A 12,554-nucleotide genomic window follows, 5' to 3' on the forward strand; every position below is an offset into this window, starting at 1 on the left:
CAGCTACTAACTGGAAACTATTACAGCTCCCTCTAAGTCTCCGCTTTTCAGCCCTAGTGGAAAGCTATCCACAAAGGGATTTCTCTCCACGCAGACCCTGCACAAAAGGACATCAGGCAGGACAATTTCACGTTTTCAGGTGGAGACTGCAGCCTGCACTGCTGCCACCCATACTCCAGTTGTCTGCCTCAATGGGAAGTGGTGGGTGTTACACTTACTTGGGTAGAGGATTTTTGTGTTCAGCATTGGCAAGTTGTCCCGGTTTCCTGTCTGGGGAGGAAGAGACGCAGAGCTGCCGAGCGACAAACTTCCTTTGTTTATGAGTCTTTCGCAAGGAGACTTGGACGCTGTAAAACACAACACACACATGGCTACTGACAAACATAATGCTGTAATTCGGACCAGCATATAGCAGCACCGCCCAAGCAGCAAGACTGGGTCAGGAATCGCCCAACAGCAAAACACTCTAGCCACCATAAAACAAAGAGTCGACAGAACCAGTCATTAAGAGACAGAGATGTGGCATAGGCGCAACCAGAAAACCTCACAGATTGGAGGTACCAAAATGCCACATGCCAATATTAGAAATGGAGATGAGAAAACGCTGGTGCCAGCAGCACAACAGACAGGGTATTTGGCTCCCAGTCACTACTCAGATAAGTTCCAAATGTATTTGCAGTGATCAGGGCTCGCTAACAAATTACTCACATAACACAGTTATTAAAGCAAACTGGTTTCCGTTCTCTGTCATCTGCAAAGGATGGCAGGGGCTTGCAGGGAAATGTCATCAGGTAGATGACACAAAAAATGCTCAAGACCGTCCTTGTCCAAGCACTGAAAGCCAAGATAACCCAGATTACTGGCTAAGGTGCAAGAAAATTTCTGAATCCTAGGCTCCATATACTAATATCATGCACCAGACATCAGAGATGCAGCAAACAGTGTGGTGTGTGATGCACAGGCTAGAGCACAGAAACATGCAAGGGCTGGCATCTGAAAAGCAATCATTCAAAAACGAGAGAAAAACAGAACTTGGAAGGCGATAGATGTAACACCTCCCTCACTTTCTACACTAACACAATTGTAATTTGTAGTCAAGATCTGTACGGTGGCAGCCCTGGAGCAGTACCTTTCCGCTGGCTCCTCCCTTTGGACACTCCGTAGCTGCTGCTGTGTGATGACTGCAGGGAGATTTTGTCCTCGTTCCTCAGCTCCTTGACCTCTTCAGAGGCTGAGAGACTAAGGAGGAAGCCCTCTTGCTCCTGGGTCTGGGCGTTCTGCTCATCTACAGCTGTAAGGAGAGAGAAAGCAGGCGAGTGCCTCACAGCTCTTCCAGCAAGGAACACCTCCCACTGATGTAAATAACAACAGGATGGGACTCTAAAGGCCCTGATTCCTTAAAGGAAAGAACAGGAATAACAAAAAGCTTTCCTGTACCATTTGTCTCAACTAAGCTCTGCTCTGGAGAGCTTTTGGAACTGGGCTGGCTTAGCCTCCTGTTTCCTTTGTTGAGCTCTTTAGCAGTGAGGCTCTAAACAGAAGCGTCCACCTTTAATGCTACGCGTACTCAGCCTTCCTGAGATGGAAACTGTGCTACAGGTGATGGGCTTCCATTTATTTGCATTTAGATATTGCCAGAAATTCTAACCAGATGGACATGAGATGATAAATTTAAAGAATTTTCTGTTTGCTTAATCTGTTTTGGGGCAATAGGACAAGCCACTTGCAAAGGACACTTGGACACATACAATCAGGAGGAAGAAACGAGCAGCTGGTATAAAACAATACAAACAAAGGAAAGAATCGGACTAGCTATTTTGGAAGAAGAAAAACAGTTTGGAGAATCTGAACAAATACATCTGAGAAGTAACTGGAGTCTACCCAAGAGCTGGTAAGAATTAAACGTTGCCTAAAGAAGTCAAAACTTCCTTTGCATGTAATCAATAGGCTTCCTCCCCAGCACCCCTCACAGGGCACAGCTCCAGGAACAGCCCTGAGGCGATCTACCTGCCCCTGCAGGGGGATGAGCCCCCCTCCTTTCACTCTCTTCCCCTCCCTTGTGCTGACTCCGGAGTTCATCAAAACTACCCACAAGGCAACCCAACCCACCAGCCCAGCGGAAATATAAACTCTCCTTGCTGGATTAAGCAAATTGGTTGGGCTCCAAAAGAACTCCGGCAAACATCAAATTGGCAAAGGTAAGCAGCAGCAAAATAGGGCAGCAGGGAGGTCAAGACCTCTGCTTCACCAGAAGCAGCAGAGCCTGTTTGCTCAACTTCCATCATCTCATATAACTTTCCCTTCAGAACAGGTTGTATACAAATATTGCAGTACTGGAAATCCAAGCAACATAGTTGTTCATAGCGCACATTTACGTGTGCATGGATGTCACATCTGCAACTCCAACGCTTTTATCTCCAGTAATAAGCTGTTAAGTACTTCCTTTGCTCTAAGTTAAACCGCTGAGTTTATGACTAACATCTGGGAGACTGACGCCTTTCAAAGGAAATGAAACTTTGAGCAATGGGTTTGAGCGGCTGGAGAGAGATAAGGGTCAAGATGTGGAGAAGAGGGTCACCTGCCTAGGAAGTTGCATTGGAACAGAATGGATCTGCATCAAGGTGGAGTATTACAACATTTTCCCAGTGACAAAGCTAGTTTAAGAAGTTCCTGCCCTCTCTTGCAGTTGCAGCACTGCGCTGTTTTGCTGGGCTGTACTATAAAGAGATTTCTGAAACAATCCAAGTTAAAATACTTCAAATACTTTCTTCCCAAGTACTTTCAGATCTGTTTTACAGCAAGGCCACACAAACAGTTGCTCTGACACAATTGTGGTATGGGTGGGGACAGACAGGAAACGCAAATGAAGAGAGTGTGGGAGGGTAGTAACTTCCTAAACCAGCCCTGCGGGAGAGCACATACCTTGAACTTCAGGCTGATTTACCAAGCGATGCTTCAAGCAGGTGGACTTGGCAGAGCTGACACTGAAACTAAATAGCCAGGCTTACTGAATAGCTTCTCCAGCTCAGAAAGGCTGTTTTCAATAAAGAACCCTACTCCCTTCTGGAATAAAGGAAATCTATACTTCTCAAGAGCCTGTAACAAGTCACAAGCAGGACTCCTAACAGGTTACCTTTTTCTGCATGCTCTATTATCTGACGAATGGCTTTTTTCAAGCTGTTGGCTCTCAACATGAGCTGTTCTCGGGGGCGAAATATCTGGGGCCGTGCAGTACATGATGAGCCCACCGACCGGTCACTAGAAGAATCACAAGCACTGCCTGACCCATCACCGTCTTCGGTTTCCTCTGCAATGGTGGGAGGAGGGTTTGGCAGGGATGAAGATGCTTGAGATTCATCATTCAGTGTCTTCAGCAGTGAGTCCAGCTTCTCCTTCAAGACAGAGCACTACAAGGCAAAGAAGAACATTTGAGTAGAACAGTAGACTCGGTAGTTCATTCTTTTAGTGCTTGCTGAACTGCTGCTGTCCTAGTTCTCTGAAAACTGAGCAGTTTTCGACTTCAGAATTAGAAACCCAAACAATTTTTCTAATTTTACCTTCCTGGCCATGACCTCTGATTCCTCTGAGCTTTCCGTTGCTTTCTCATAGGCTTTCCCTACTCGAGCCACAAAATCCTTCACTGTCTCACAAAGCACCCTAGACAAAGAAGGTTGTGAAAAACAAGTCATGCAAGGATTGCCTCAGGATCTTCACGGTGCAACTTTCGCTTAGAGCAGTTGACCTCTAAGTACTCACTTGGCTGAGGAGATGACCACTGAGTGTTGGTCAGAAGTCAAAATTTTGGACAAATGAGCAGCCACAGAGTCTTCATAGAAGAGAATCTTCTGCACCTGGTGACAGTCAGAAACAAGACACTGGGTTGCTGCTTCCCAACATTACGACATATGCTGTATAACCCTGTCTCCCCAGAGAGTACCTATCATTCTACGGGTTCTTTTTGCCCTGGAAAAGTTCTGTGGCCCAGGGCTCAGTTATCCACTGATGATCTGAATCTGATGAGGAAACTAATTCTGAACCAAGAAACCATTAGCAGTGCAGTTCTTAGAGTCTCTGATTAACTATGGATCTAAAACTGGCTTTTTTATGGTTCTTATGACTACCATGCCGCTTTCCACAATTTCAACAACATGATGTCATGACAGCAGCTAAAGTTGATCATTTCCTATCTACCCTGTTCCAAAGCATTTTCCTCCCATTCCCCATTATGGTTGTTGACTCTGGTAACCCCACCTCCATCCCTCTCCATAATACTTCATTGACTTAAAGACCCAGGATCTTTGTAGCTCCTGCTTCACCCAAGTCATAATTCAGGCCTGCTCCATTTGAACTCAATCACCGCCTCCTATCTTGTCTGTTCTGAGGCCATTGCTCCAGTCCCCTGCCCTCTGCATCTCATGAGGTACCTCAGAATCCTCACTGAAATCTTCGGTGACTGTGGAAGTGGAGGCTTGGCGAGGGAGTTTGGTTTCGTACACCATGATGCTCCACCTGTTGGAAAGGAGACATCATAGCTATCACTACAAGGCAGATGATTTCCTCCTTTTTCCAACATAACAGGTTAGAACCTCAAGCAGAACAAACTGCGCTTTGGCAGGGGCATGACCGATGTAAAGAAGCCATAGGGTTGCAACGGAACTGCAGAGGGGCTGAACTGGGGGAAGAGGAAGGGGTGACACTATGAACAAGTATCCTACAGCACAAGGACCTTCTCTGTACTTCTCCTCTCTCTCACAGAAACTCTAAAGACATTACTCGATTCAACGCAACAGATACCAAGATGTAACTCTACAGACAAGAAGCATTCTTAAATGTACAAAGATACATAGGCAATACCAATACTAGGGGCAAAGATGTCCATTTCTGCATTCGGCTTTCATTTCTGTGCCAAACACAAGGTTCAAATTTACCAAGAAAAAAATTAGCTTAAAAAAATAAATCATGACTGTAAGACTGTCAGATTCAACTGATGAGAACTCTGGAATGCAAGAGAGGACACTGGACATCAGACAATTTTACAACTCATTACTATTCTGCAGCAGTGACACAGAAAGCCAGACCACCTTTTGTTGCTGAAGAGTGACGGAGGATTATCAAAGCAAAAACGTTAACTGGCATTAGTAAGAAGTCCAGCAGCTGGGTAGAATCAAGAACTACCCAGTTCTCCTGGAAGGGTATTTTCACACAATTCTTGAGCAGGGGAGGATGTGATGTTAGTGATGGTTACTCACCTGTCCAGCATTTTGGTACTGGCCCTCTCCAGCTTCTCCAGGATCTGCGGGAGCTGGGTATCATCATCACATGCAGACCCCCAGCCTAAGACACGGGCGAGGTCATTCCCTGTTCCCAAGGGCAGCACTCCCAGCTGGCACTGCATCAGAGAAAAGGAAACCAAAACTGATATTCAAATGGGAAAACGCAAGCCACAAACAGCCACAAGCAGCGTGACTGATTCCTTACACAGACCGGTCACTGAGGAACAGCTAGTCCCAGAGGGAGGAGAAAGTAATTGGGTGGGCAAACCGGCCAGAAGAGCATGCAAGTGAGGAAAAATGTCCTCTACTTCTAAGTTGTTAATTGAGACAGGACTGTATTACAGCGACCAGCGTGAGGAGCATCTTATTAAAAGTAACTCCTTCTACAGATGTCTTTATTTAACCATCAGGTGGTGCTATTGCTTTTTGTAAAAGTATTATTGTAAAAGTACTTTTACTTATTGTAAAAGTAGCATAGACATTTCCAAGACAAAATGGGAACAAATTAAACGCTGCATGATACCTCTACTCCAAAGAAGTTTCTGCCTATCCCAGGGCTCAGAAACCCTGAGGGAACAGATGAGGAGCACTACCCTTGTGGAACTCGCACTTTTGTAACTGCAGCCCTTTCTGAGTGTAAGTCTCAGCTGGCAGTGGAGCAGGAGTAACTCAGAGCTACTCCAAAAGCAGGATCTCGTAAGAGGGACTTGTGGGGGAACAATGGAGAAAGGAATAATGAATTAGTCCAGTACTCCGTCTTGTAGAAAACTACTGCAAGAACACTGCTGTGGTAAGCGATACGTGGCTTCAGTCCGGGGGCAAACTGCATCTGTATGATCAAAAAAAGTCCTCTTCAACCCATGCTGTTGTTACTCCTTCATTCTTTCATCCACCCAAGCTTGCTGGGCAGATACCTGCTTGTGAAGATTGAGGCTATCGATTTCGGAGAGAACCCAGCCAACACTTCCGTCCCCACCGCAAACTAGAATCCGGAAAGTGTCAAATTTCTGGAATAAGCGTAAACTACAGAGAAGGGAAATAAAAAATGCAAGAGAAAAGAACAATCAGCTGTTACAGAAAGAAATGATAAACAATTCCTATCTAGGCAATAAACACGGCAGATTTGTTTAAAGTAGGCTCTGATTTTGCAATGAATACGAGCCACTGTTAGATTACAGATGAATTAAAATGATTATAAGGAATTATGAATACAGCTAAGCAATTTACAATGTCTGTTCACTATAAAAATATGTCCCAGACCTATTCCTCTACTAAAGCTTGGCACTTTTGTCTGAACAGAAGAGGAAACAAGCATGCGATAGCTCCTTATCCATTGAATTAACTTGTTTTTGCAGACTTGCTGTGTTTGGTGTAACACTAGTTATTTGTCACTGTTTGGAGTGCTCTGATGTCACTTCACTGCCTTCACACTCAAGGCCACACCAATTAAAGCAAAGCTTGAAGAGTGGGAATTTTATGCAGTCATTCAGCAAGCAGACAAATGTAAGAGGATGTAAAGCCCCACAAGCTTTAGTTCTTCTTCTGGGAAAGCAACAAAAATCAATGGTCTGGCGCCTTGTCTGTCCTGCAGGCAGGCAAACAACTTACCAACAAGACAAGTGTGAATTTCTCTATTCACCCTTTCCAGAATATTAAAAACAACCTCTCCTTAAGCTGTTTGAAACTGTGCTTCTTACTGAACATTCTCCAGAACTACTGCCTGCTTTTATTTGGGTTTTGTATATATTTATTTTTTTTATTATTACCTAAACAGGATTTACTGTTATACATGAAAATCCTTATTTCTTCAAGCCCTGTTGACACATGAAAAAAGTCTATCAAAAATGACAACATCTTATGGTACAGTTTGACTGGCACCGGTTGAGAATATTTAAATTATTAAGAAGCAGCCTTTACCCTGTACCACCATTTCCTTTTCAAGCAAGCAAACACGAGCAGCTGTTTTAGACGTGTGCGCCACAGCTTGAGAAAATAATTGATTCCCTCCCTTCCCTTCTCTCCTGCTTAAAAGCAAAATTCCTCTCTACAGTCAGTCCAACTGGGGAGGGGAAGAAGAAAACTATTTAATTATAAAAGTTTTCTATGTATTGTTTATCAGGCAAGCACATCCCCTGGACAGCATGCTGCAGTTTTAAAGGCCAGTGTTTTACAATGCACTATGGCAAGAAACCACAACAGTTCTCAGGAAAGCAGAGCCTAATGGTCACTCACCCAGGAGTGGACGTTCCCAGATCTAGCACCCTGCATCTACAGGTCTTAGTCATAGACTTTGAGTCATGTTTAGAAAAATATAATGGAAGTTCACCTTGCGTTGGCTCTTATTGTAAAAAACACCCATTCATGACAAAAGTCGCTCAGATCCAATGCCATGGAGAAACATTTGGAGGGTGCAAACTAGAGACCAATTTTTTTTTTTTTTTTAAACAGAATTGCAGAAATACGCTAATGGAATTTATTCCACAGTGCTCACTTTTTTTTTTAATCCATAGATATTCTAGTGTAATCTGGTAAACAAGCCTGAAATGCCATCTAGACCCCAGGGCAGAACAAACTTTACCAAAAGCATTTGTAAGAGACGTTTTCCCAATATCACCGTAAAATCTTCGAGGGATGGAAGTTTCACATACTTCCTAGCTAAGTTATTTCTGGATAAATCTCATTTTGACAACATTCATTTGCTGTCTATGACATCTGCCTGTTCGCCCGATTTAACTCAAGTGAACTCTTGTTATCAGTACATCAAGATGCCTGTTGCAAATCTGTTTGGTGACAAGTTTTCTTCTGGATTCAAGTTTTCCATGCTTGGCCTTCTTCCAGGAGAGTGTTTCTGGAATTCCCCCTAAAGCCCTAAAGCTGTCCTGCTGTTACTGATGAATAGAAATAATAACATTTTCAACAACATTTTTGGTTTTAGCTAATCAATAGCACGAAACACAGAGAGGGGATAACCCCTCCAAACTTCCTATGTGTTCAGTCTTCTCCAAGGAATAGGTTCCTTGTTATACTTGAGGATAAGCTTATAATCAAATAAATCACTTGTACTTTTCTGGTATTTACAAGGAATGTGTGCTTCCATAGAGTATCTGCTTACCCAAGGTGAGGTCCTCCATTCATGAGGTCAAAGACCTGGGCTGGATTCAGTAGCTGTTTGAATCTTCGAAGAAATTTTACACCTTGGTTGTCTCCACTTTTTGAGTTGACAAAGACCAACAAAGGGCTTGTGCAAGAAGGGGGACAAGTAGCTTTCCAGAAACCTGTCAAGGAAAAGGGGGGAAAGGGAAGAGAAGCCAAGAAATGTAAAGCAGCCCGTGGAGATGGAGTGAGAAAAAAAGCAACACCCCACGCCCCAGCACAGCTATGGAGAAGCTAATACGTTCCTTGTGCTTATGGCACTCACTGGGTAAACGCCAACTGCGCAAAGCCCTGAATCCAGCACGAACCACACCTCATGCTGCCAAATGTCACACTTATCTCCCAGCAGCATGCCAAAATTTTCAGCTTCCCCAACCTTCCCAAACTGCTTCTGCAATTTAGTTGTTCTCAATAAATTTTAACAGCTGCAGCTCAGCAAATACTGACGTTACAGGGTAATAAACTGAATGCAAAAGCCAAGCAAACGGTTCACTGCCACACTTCAGCAGTATCTTCCAGTTTGGAATTTCAGCAACATCAAAAAGCAGAATTTTCAGTTGACAGAGTCTGGCATTAATGGTGTTAGCTGAAGGGGCCGTAACAGAGGAAGAGAAAGAAGGCACTACTTACTGGAGTTACTTACCATCTGAATCAATGCTGTTAAGAGCAGTAGGAGGAATGACAGATACTTTGCACAGCCCAAGAGGGCACTTGTTTGGCAACAACTCTTTACATGATGTGTGTACCTGAAAACGCCAACAAAAGCCATTCATTCAGACTCTTTTGGGCACTGTGGTAGTGCCCACTCATAAGGCCACCCAACAAGAGGTTGTCAAGGAAGAGTAAGAAAGAAGAGGAGGAGAATCCAAGGAAGTGTCAATCAATTAAGTTATTTTCAGAATGATCTAATCAGAGTCTTCTAATTCTCCTCTTTTCATTAGTATGTACTTTTTCTGCCATTTGAATTTATAAGACTAGCACTTTGAGTGCTAGGAGGACCAGGTAATAGATTACGTGGCTTTAAGAGTCCTCAGGCACTCTGCTTTCAAAAGTCTAGCCTGTTGAGAGATCAAAAGTAACAACAAAAAAAAAAGCTGGGAATTCAAGAAAGCAAAAAACAAAGCAGGAAGACATGAGGGACATAAGAGGTAAGAGAAGAGGAGATTAATAAAGCCACCCAAAAAAGGACACTTCAGGGCACTCCAGTCATTTCTGGTACACGAAGATTAGCAAGATAGAGGGTTTGCTTGGGGTTTGAGCCCCCACCCCACACATTAAAACCACATATTTTGTGATTTTTTTCTTTTATTAATCTTATAGACAACTGGAAACATAGCAACATCTGCATCACTGCAGTGGTTAGGCAAGAGAATCCCCACCTATTGGAATGGGAAGGGACACTGCTATTATTAAAATAGCTTAGCATTCTTTATCATCTTATTTTGTTGTACCTTTTCAACCTGCAGAAATGACAAATAATGGCTCCTTAAAATCCAACATCTCCCATGCCTGAGGCACTGATTCATATCTAGTGTAATTAGATTCCTCTATGAAAGCTCACTATCAAATGAAAATGAGCCTGCAGAGAAGTCAGATTTTAGGTCCTACTTTTATGCATCACAGTGACACTTTTCAGCACAAATTTAAATTTTTGTCTCTTGCAGGCTGTTTATCATGGAGAAAGAACAATAGAGTCCTTCATGGCAAATGCTGACAGCACGTTTAGAGATTTCATTTTAAGTAAATGTCATTAAAAGAACACACCAAAGAGCTGATCAAAACCTATCCTTTTACTGAAATGGTCATGTTTATTCAACTCACCATGGCTTTGCACCAAAGGCAGCGCCAGTCTTGCAAACGTAGGACGCTGCCACAGGTTTTATCACACACAGTGCATTTGGCGCTCACGGGCAGGTTTCCTTCCAACCACTGATGTGGCATCGAGATCTGCAAACAGCACAGAGGGAGAGAAGCAATATGGACACTCCAGAGTGCAACTCAAGAGCGCAGGATGCACTGTGGCACAGACACAGAGGAGCACGTGTTTACATGCACCATTTAAGGACAGCAAGGGCAAGTTCTAGAAAACATCCGAGGACCTCTCTTGGCATTTTACATCACGCTGAAGCACAAAGAGACCAGGTGACTTGCCCCAGGCTACTCAGGAAACACTGGCTTGCATCAGACATCTCATATGCTAAGGTACTGTTCCAACCACTCATTTGTTTTTCTTTTGACAAAAACTCAGACCAGGTTCCCCATGCCTCCTATTATTTAACCTCAACTCCCCCGGGTCCATAACAGGAGTCTCTTCCTATTAAGGACTCCTTGCTACGATGCTTGGATTCTCCCCACAGAATCTCATGCTCTGACAGTAAACGCCTTTCCCACATCACTAACACATAAAGGCAGAATCTGATATTTGCACAGTGAAGAAAGCTGTAGAGCACGTGCTTCCACATCAAGATAAGGCTAGAAGAGTTAAGACTAACGCCTACCCCATCTTCATCCTCAATGATATCCTTCCCGATGGAGGCCAGAGTTGTCCACTTGCAATTATTGGTTGCCCGCACAGCACACCGCTTGTGGGCTTTAAACTTGCACACTAGAGAGGAAGAGAAGAATATATTTATCCTGCCTCAGAACGCATAATGTGGCAGTCTGTGCAAAAGCTGTCCCAAGTGACCATATTTGGCTCCAGAAGAAAGCACGGGCACACACTACCCTTGTTCGCACTGCCAAAACTATCAGCTCTAAGCATACCGAGTAAGATGAGCCAGCTATTAATTCTTGCCTTGTCACTTTTGCCAGTTGCTTGTACAAAGCTTAGTTATCACCTTGTTAAATTTGACACGATTTACACGGCCATACACTCCTGCATCCTTTTACACAGTGTGGGTGTAACCTCACTCATGCTGGAAGTATGAGCAGCCAGGCACGTCTGCTACGCCAAAGCTGAAAAAGAATAACCTCCTGGCATTTGAACACTTAACAAGGATGTTCTTACAAATACGATTATGCTTATGAACAGGAGTATTCTTATGAATATTCTATCTGATACCTCAGAAGAACGTATCTCTTCACCTCAGAAGCACGAGTTTAATAAGGGATGGCAGTATTTGGGTATATGGGAAAAAAAACCCAACAGCTATATTCCTATTGGGTCCAACACTAAAACCAGCATGAAAACATCATCACATCTACCACTGTTTTACAAAATGCAAGATCCTGATCTTGACTTCTGCAGGAAAGTTCTCTGTGAAGCCAAAGGGATTCATCAGCAAAGGGTTTCAGCATCAGGTCCAGAAAAGACCTCCAGTCTCATACACAGCCTGTAGCTCCCTCAAGTTTATTATGCAGCATTCTGCTACATCTTTTTGCAGACTGTTAACAACATTCCTCTTAAATTATCTCTGGAACGTGGCATTGAGCTATAAAGACAATGCTCCCAAAAGAGGAGACGAGAGAGCACGCTTACCTTCACATGACAGCCCATGTGAGGTGACTCCAGACAATGCCTCCCGACACACATTGCAGTAGGTTGGCCGAGCATGTGAGCAGGCGTACCAGTTATGCATCCCTGAGAAATGGTCCATGCTGTACTGCGTAGACTAATAAAATAAATGTATTACAGCCAAGTCCGAAGTAGAGCAACAAGACCTTCTTTTTTTTTTTCTTAAAACAAAAACTTGCACATAGCAGTCAGGAAAGGCAGAAACAGAACACTTCTACTAGGGAAGAGTAGCCCACACTCTTACACACTAGCTATACACACTAGCTGTAACTCAAGAAAGTCTTTAAGCCAGAAAAGACTACTTGAAGAAGGAGCCACAACTTCATTCCTGCTCCTGTCCTACCTCCCATCCTTGTCTCACTACAAATACGTGTAGGGAAATTAACTGGAGAATTTATCTGCTGGAGAATTGATCCTTCCCTTCCCCATTTTTTTGTTGGATTAAGTTTTCAGCAACATCAGTTCCCCAACCTTGTTTATTGCATAGCAGAGGAATTCTTGTGCCAGTGTAAGGGAGGAGACAACTGGGGACAGAAGCATCAGAGCGAGGAAAACACAAGGCAGCTTCTTTTGGTGGCAGTGCTGGTCTAACTACAGCCCCAGAAAGCAAACAG

The 12,554-nt window shown here is 43.6% G+C and overlaps 1 protein-coding gene across 4 annotated transcripts in view; it reads right to left on the reverse strand.

Annotated features, from left to right (window-relative positions):
• Window positions 1–12,554, reverse strand: part of DGKD (diacylglycerol kinase delta) — a 63,085-nt gene that overhangs the window by 17,845 nt on the left and 32,686 nt on the right. For all 4 annotated transcript variants that reach the window (XM_054204442.1, XM_054204443.1, XM_054204445.1 and 1 more), the window contains 13 exons: window positions 11,905–12,037; window positions 10,925–11,031; window positions 10,248–10,373; window positions 9,070–9,172; window positions 8,386–8,548; window positions 6,188–6,296; window positions 5,250–5,389; window positions 4,425–4,509; window positions 3,757–3,851; window positions 3,558–3,657; window positions 3,134–3,407; window positions 1,130–1,291; window positions 219–347 (listed from right to left, as the gene is read on the reverse strand). In XM_054204442.1, coding sequence (XP_054060417.1) covers window positions 219–347; window positions 1,130–1,291; window positions 3,134–3,407; window positions 3,558–3,657; window positions 3,757–3,851; window positions 4,425–4,509; window positions 5,250–5,389; window positions 6,188–6,296; window positions 8,386–8,548; window positions 9,070–9,172; window positions 10,248–10,373; window positions 10,925–11,031; window positions 11,905–12,037 — 1,726 coding nt within the window. The remainder of the gene's footprint in view (window positions 1–218; window positions 348–1,129; window positions 1,292–3,133; window positions 3,408–3,557; window positions 3,658–3,756; window positions 3,852–4,424; window positions 4,510–5,249; window positions 5,390–6,187; window positions 6,297–8,385; window positions 8,549–9,069; window positions 9,173–10,247; window positions 10,374–10,924; window positions 11,032–11,904; window positions 12,038–12,554) is intronic.

Source organism: Rissa tridactyla, chromosome 6, assembly GCF_028500815.1.
Source record: "Rissa tridactyla isolate bRisTri1 chromosome 6, bRisTri1.patW.cur.20221130, whole genome shotgun sequence".
Classification (NCBI taxonomy): Eukaryota; Metazoa; Chordata; class Aves; order Charadriiformes; family Laridae; genus Rissa; species Rissa tridactyla.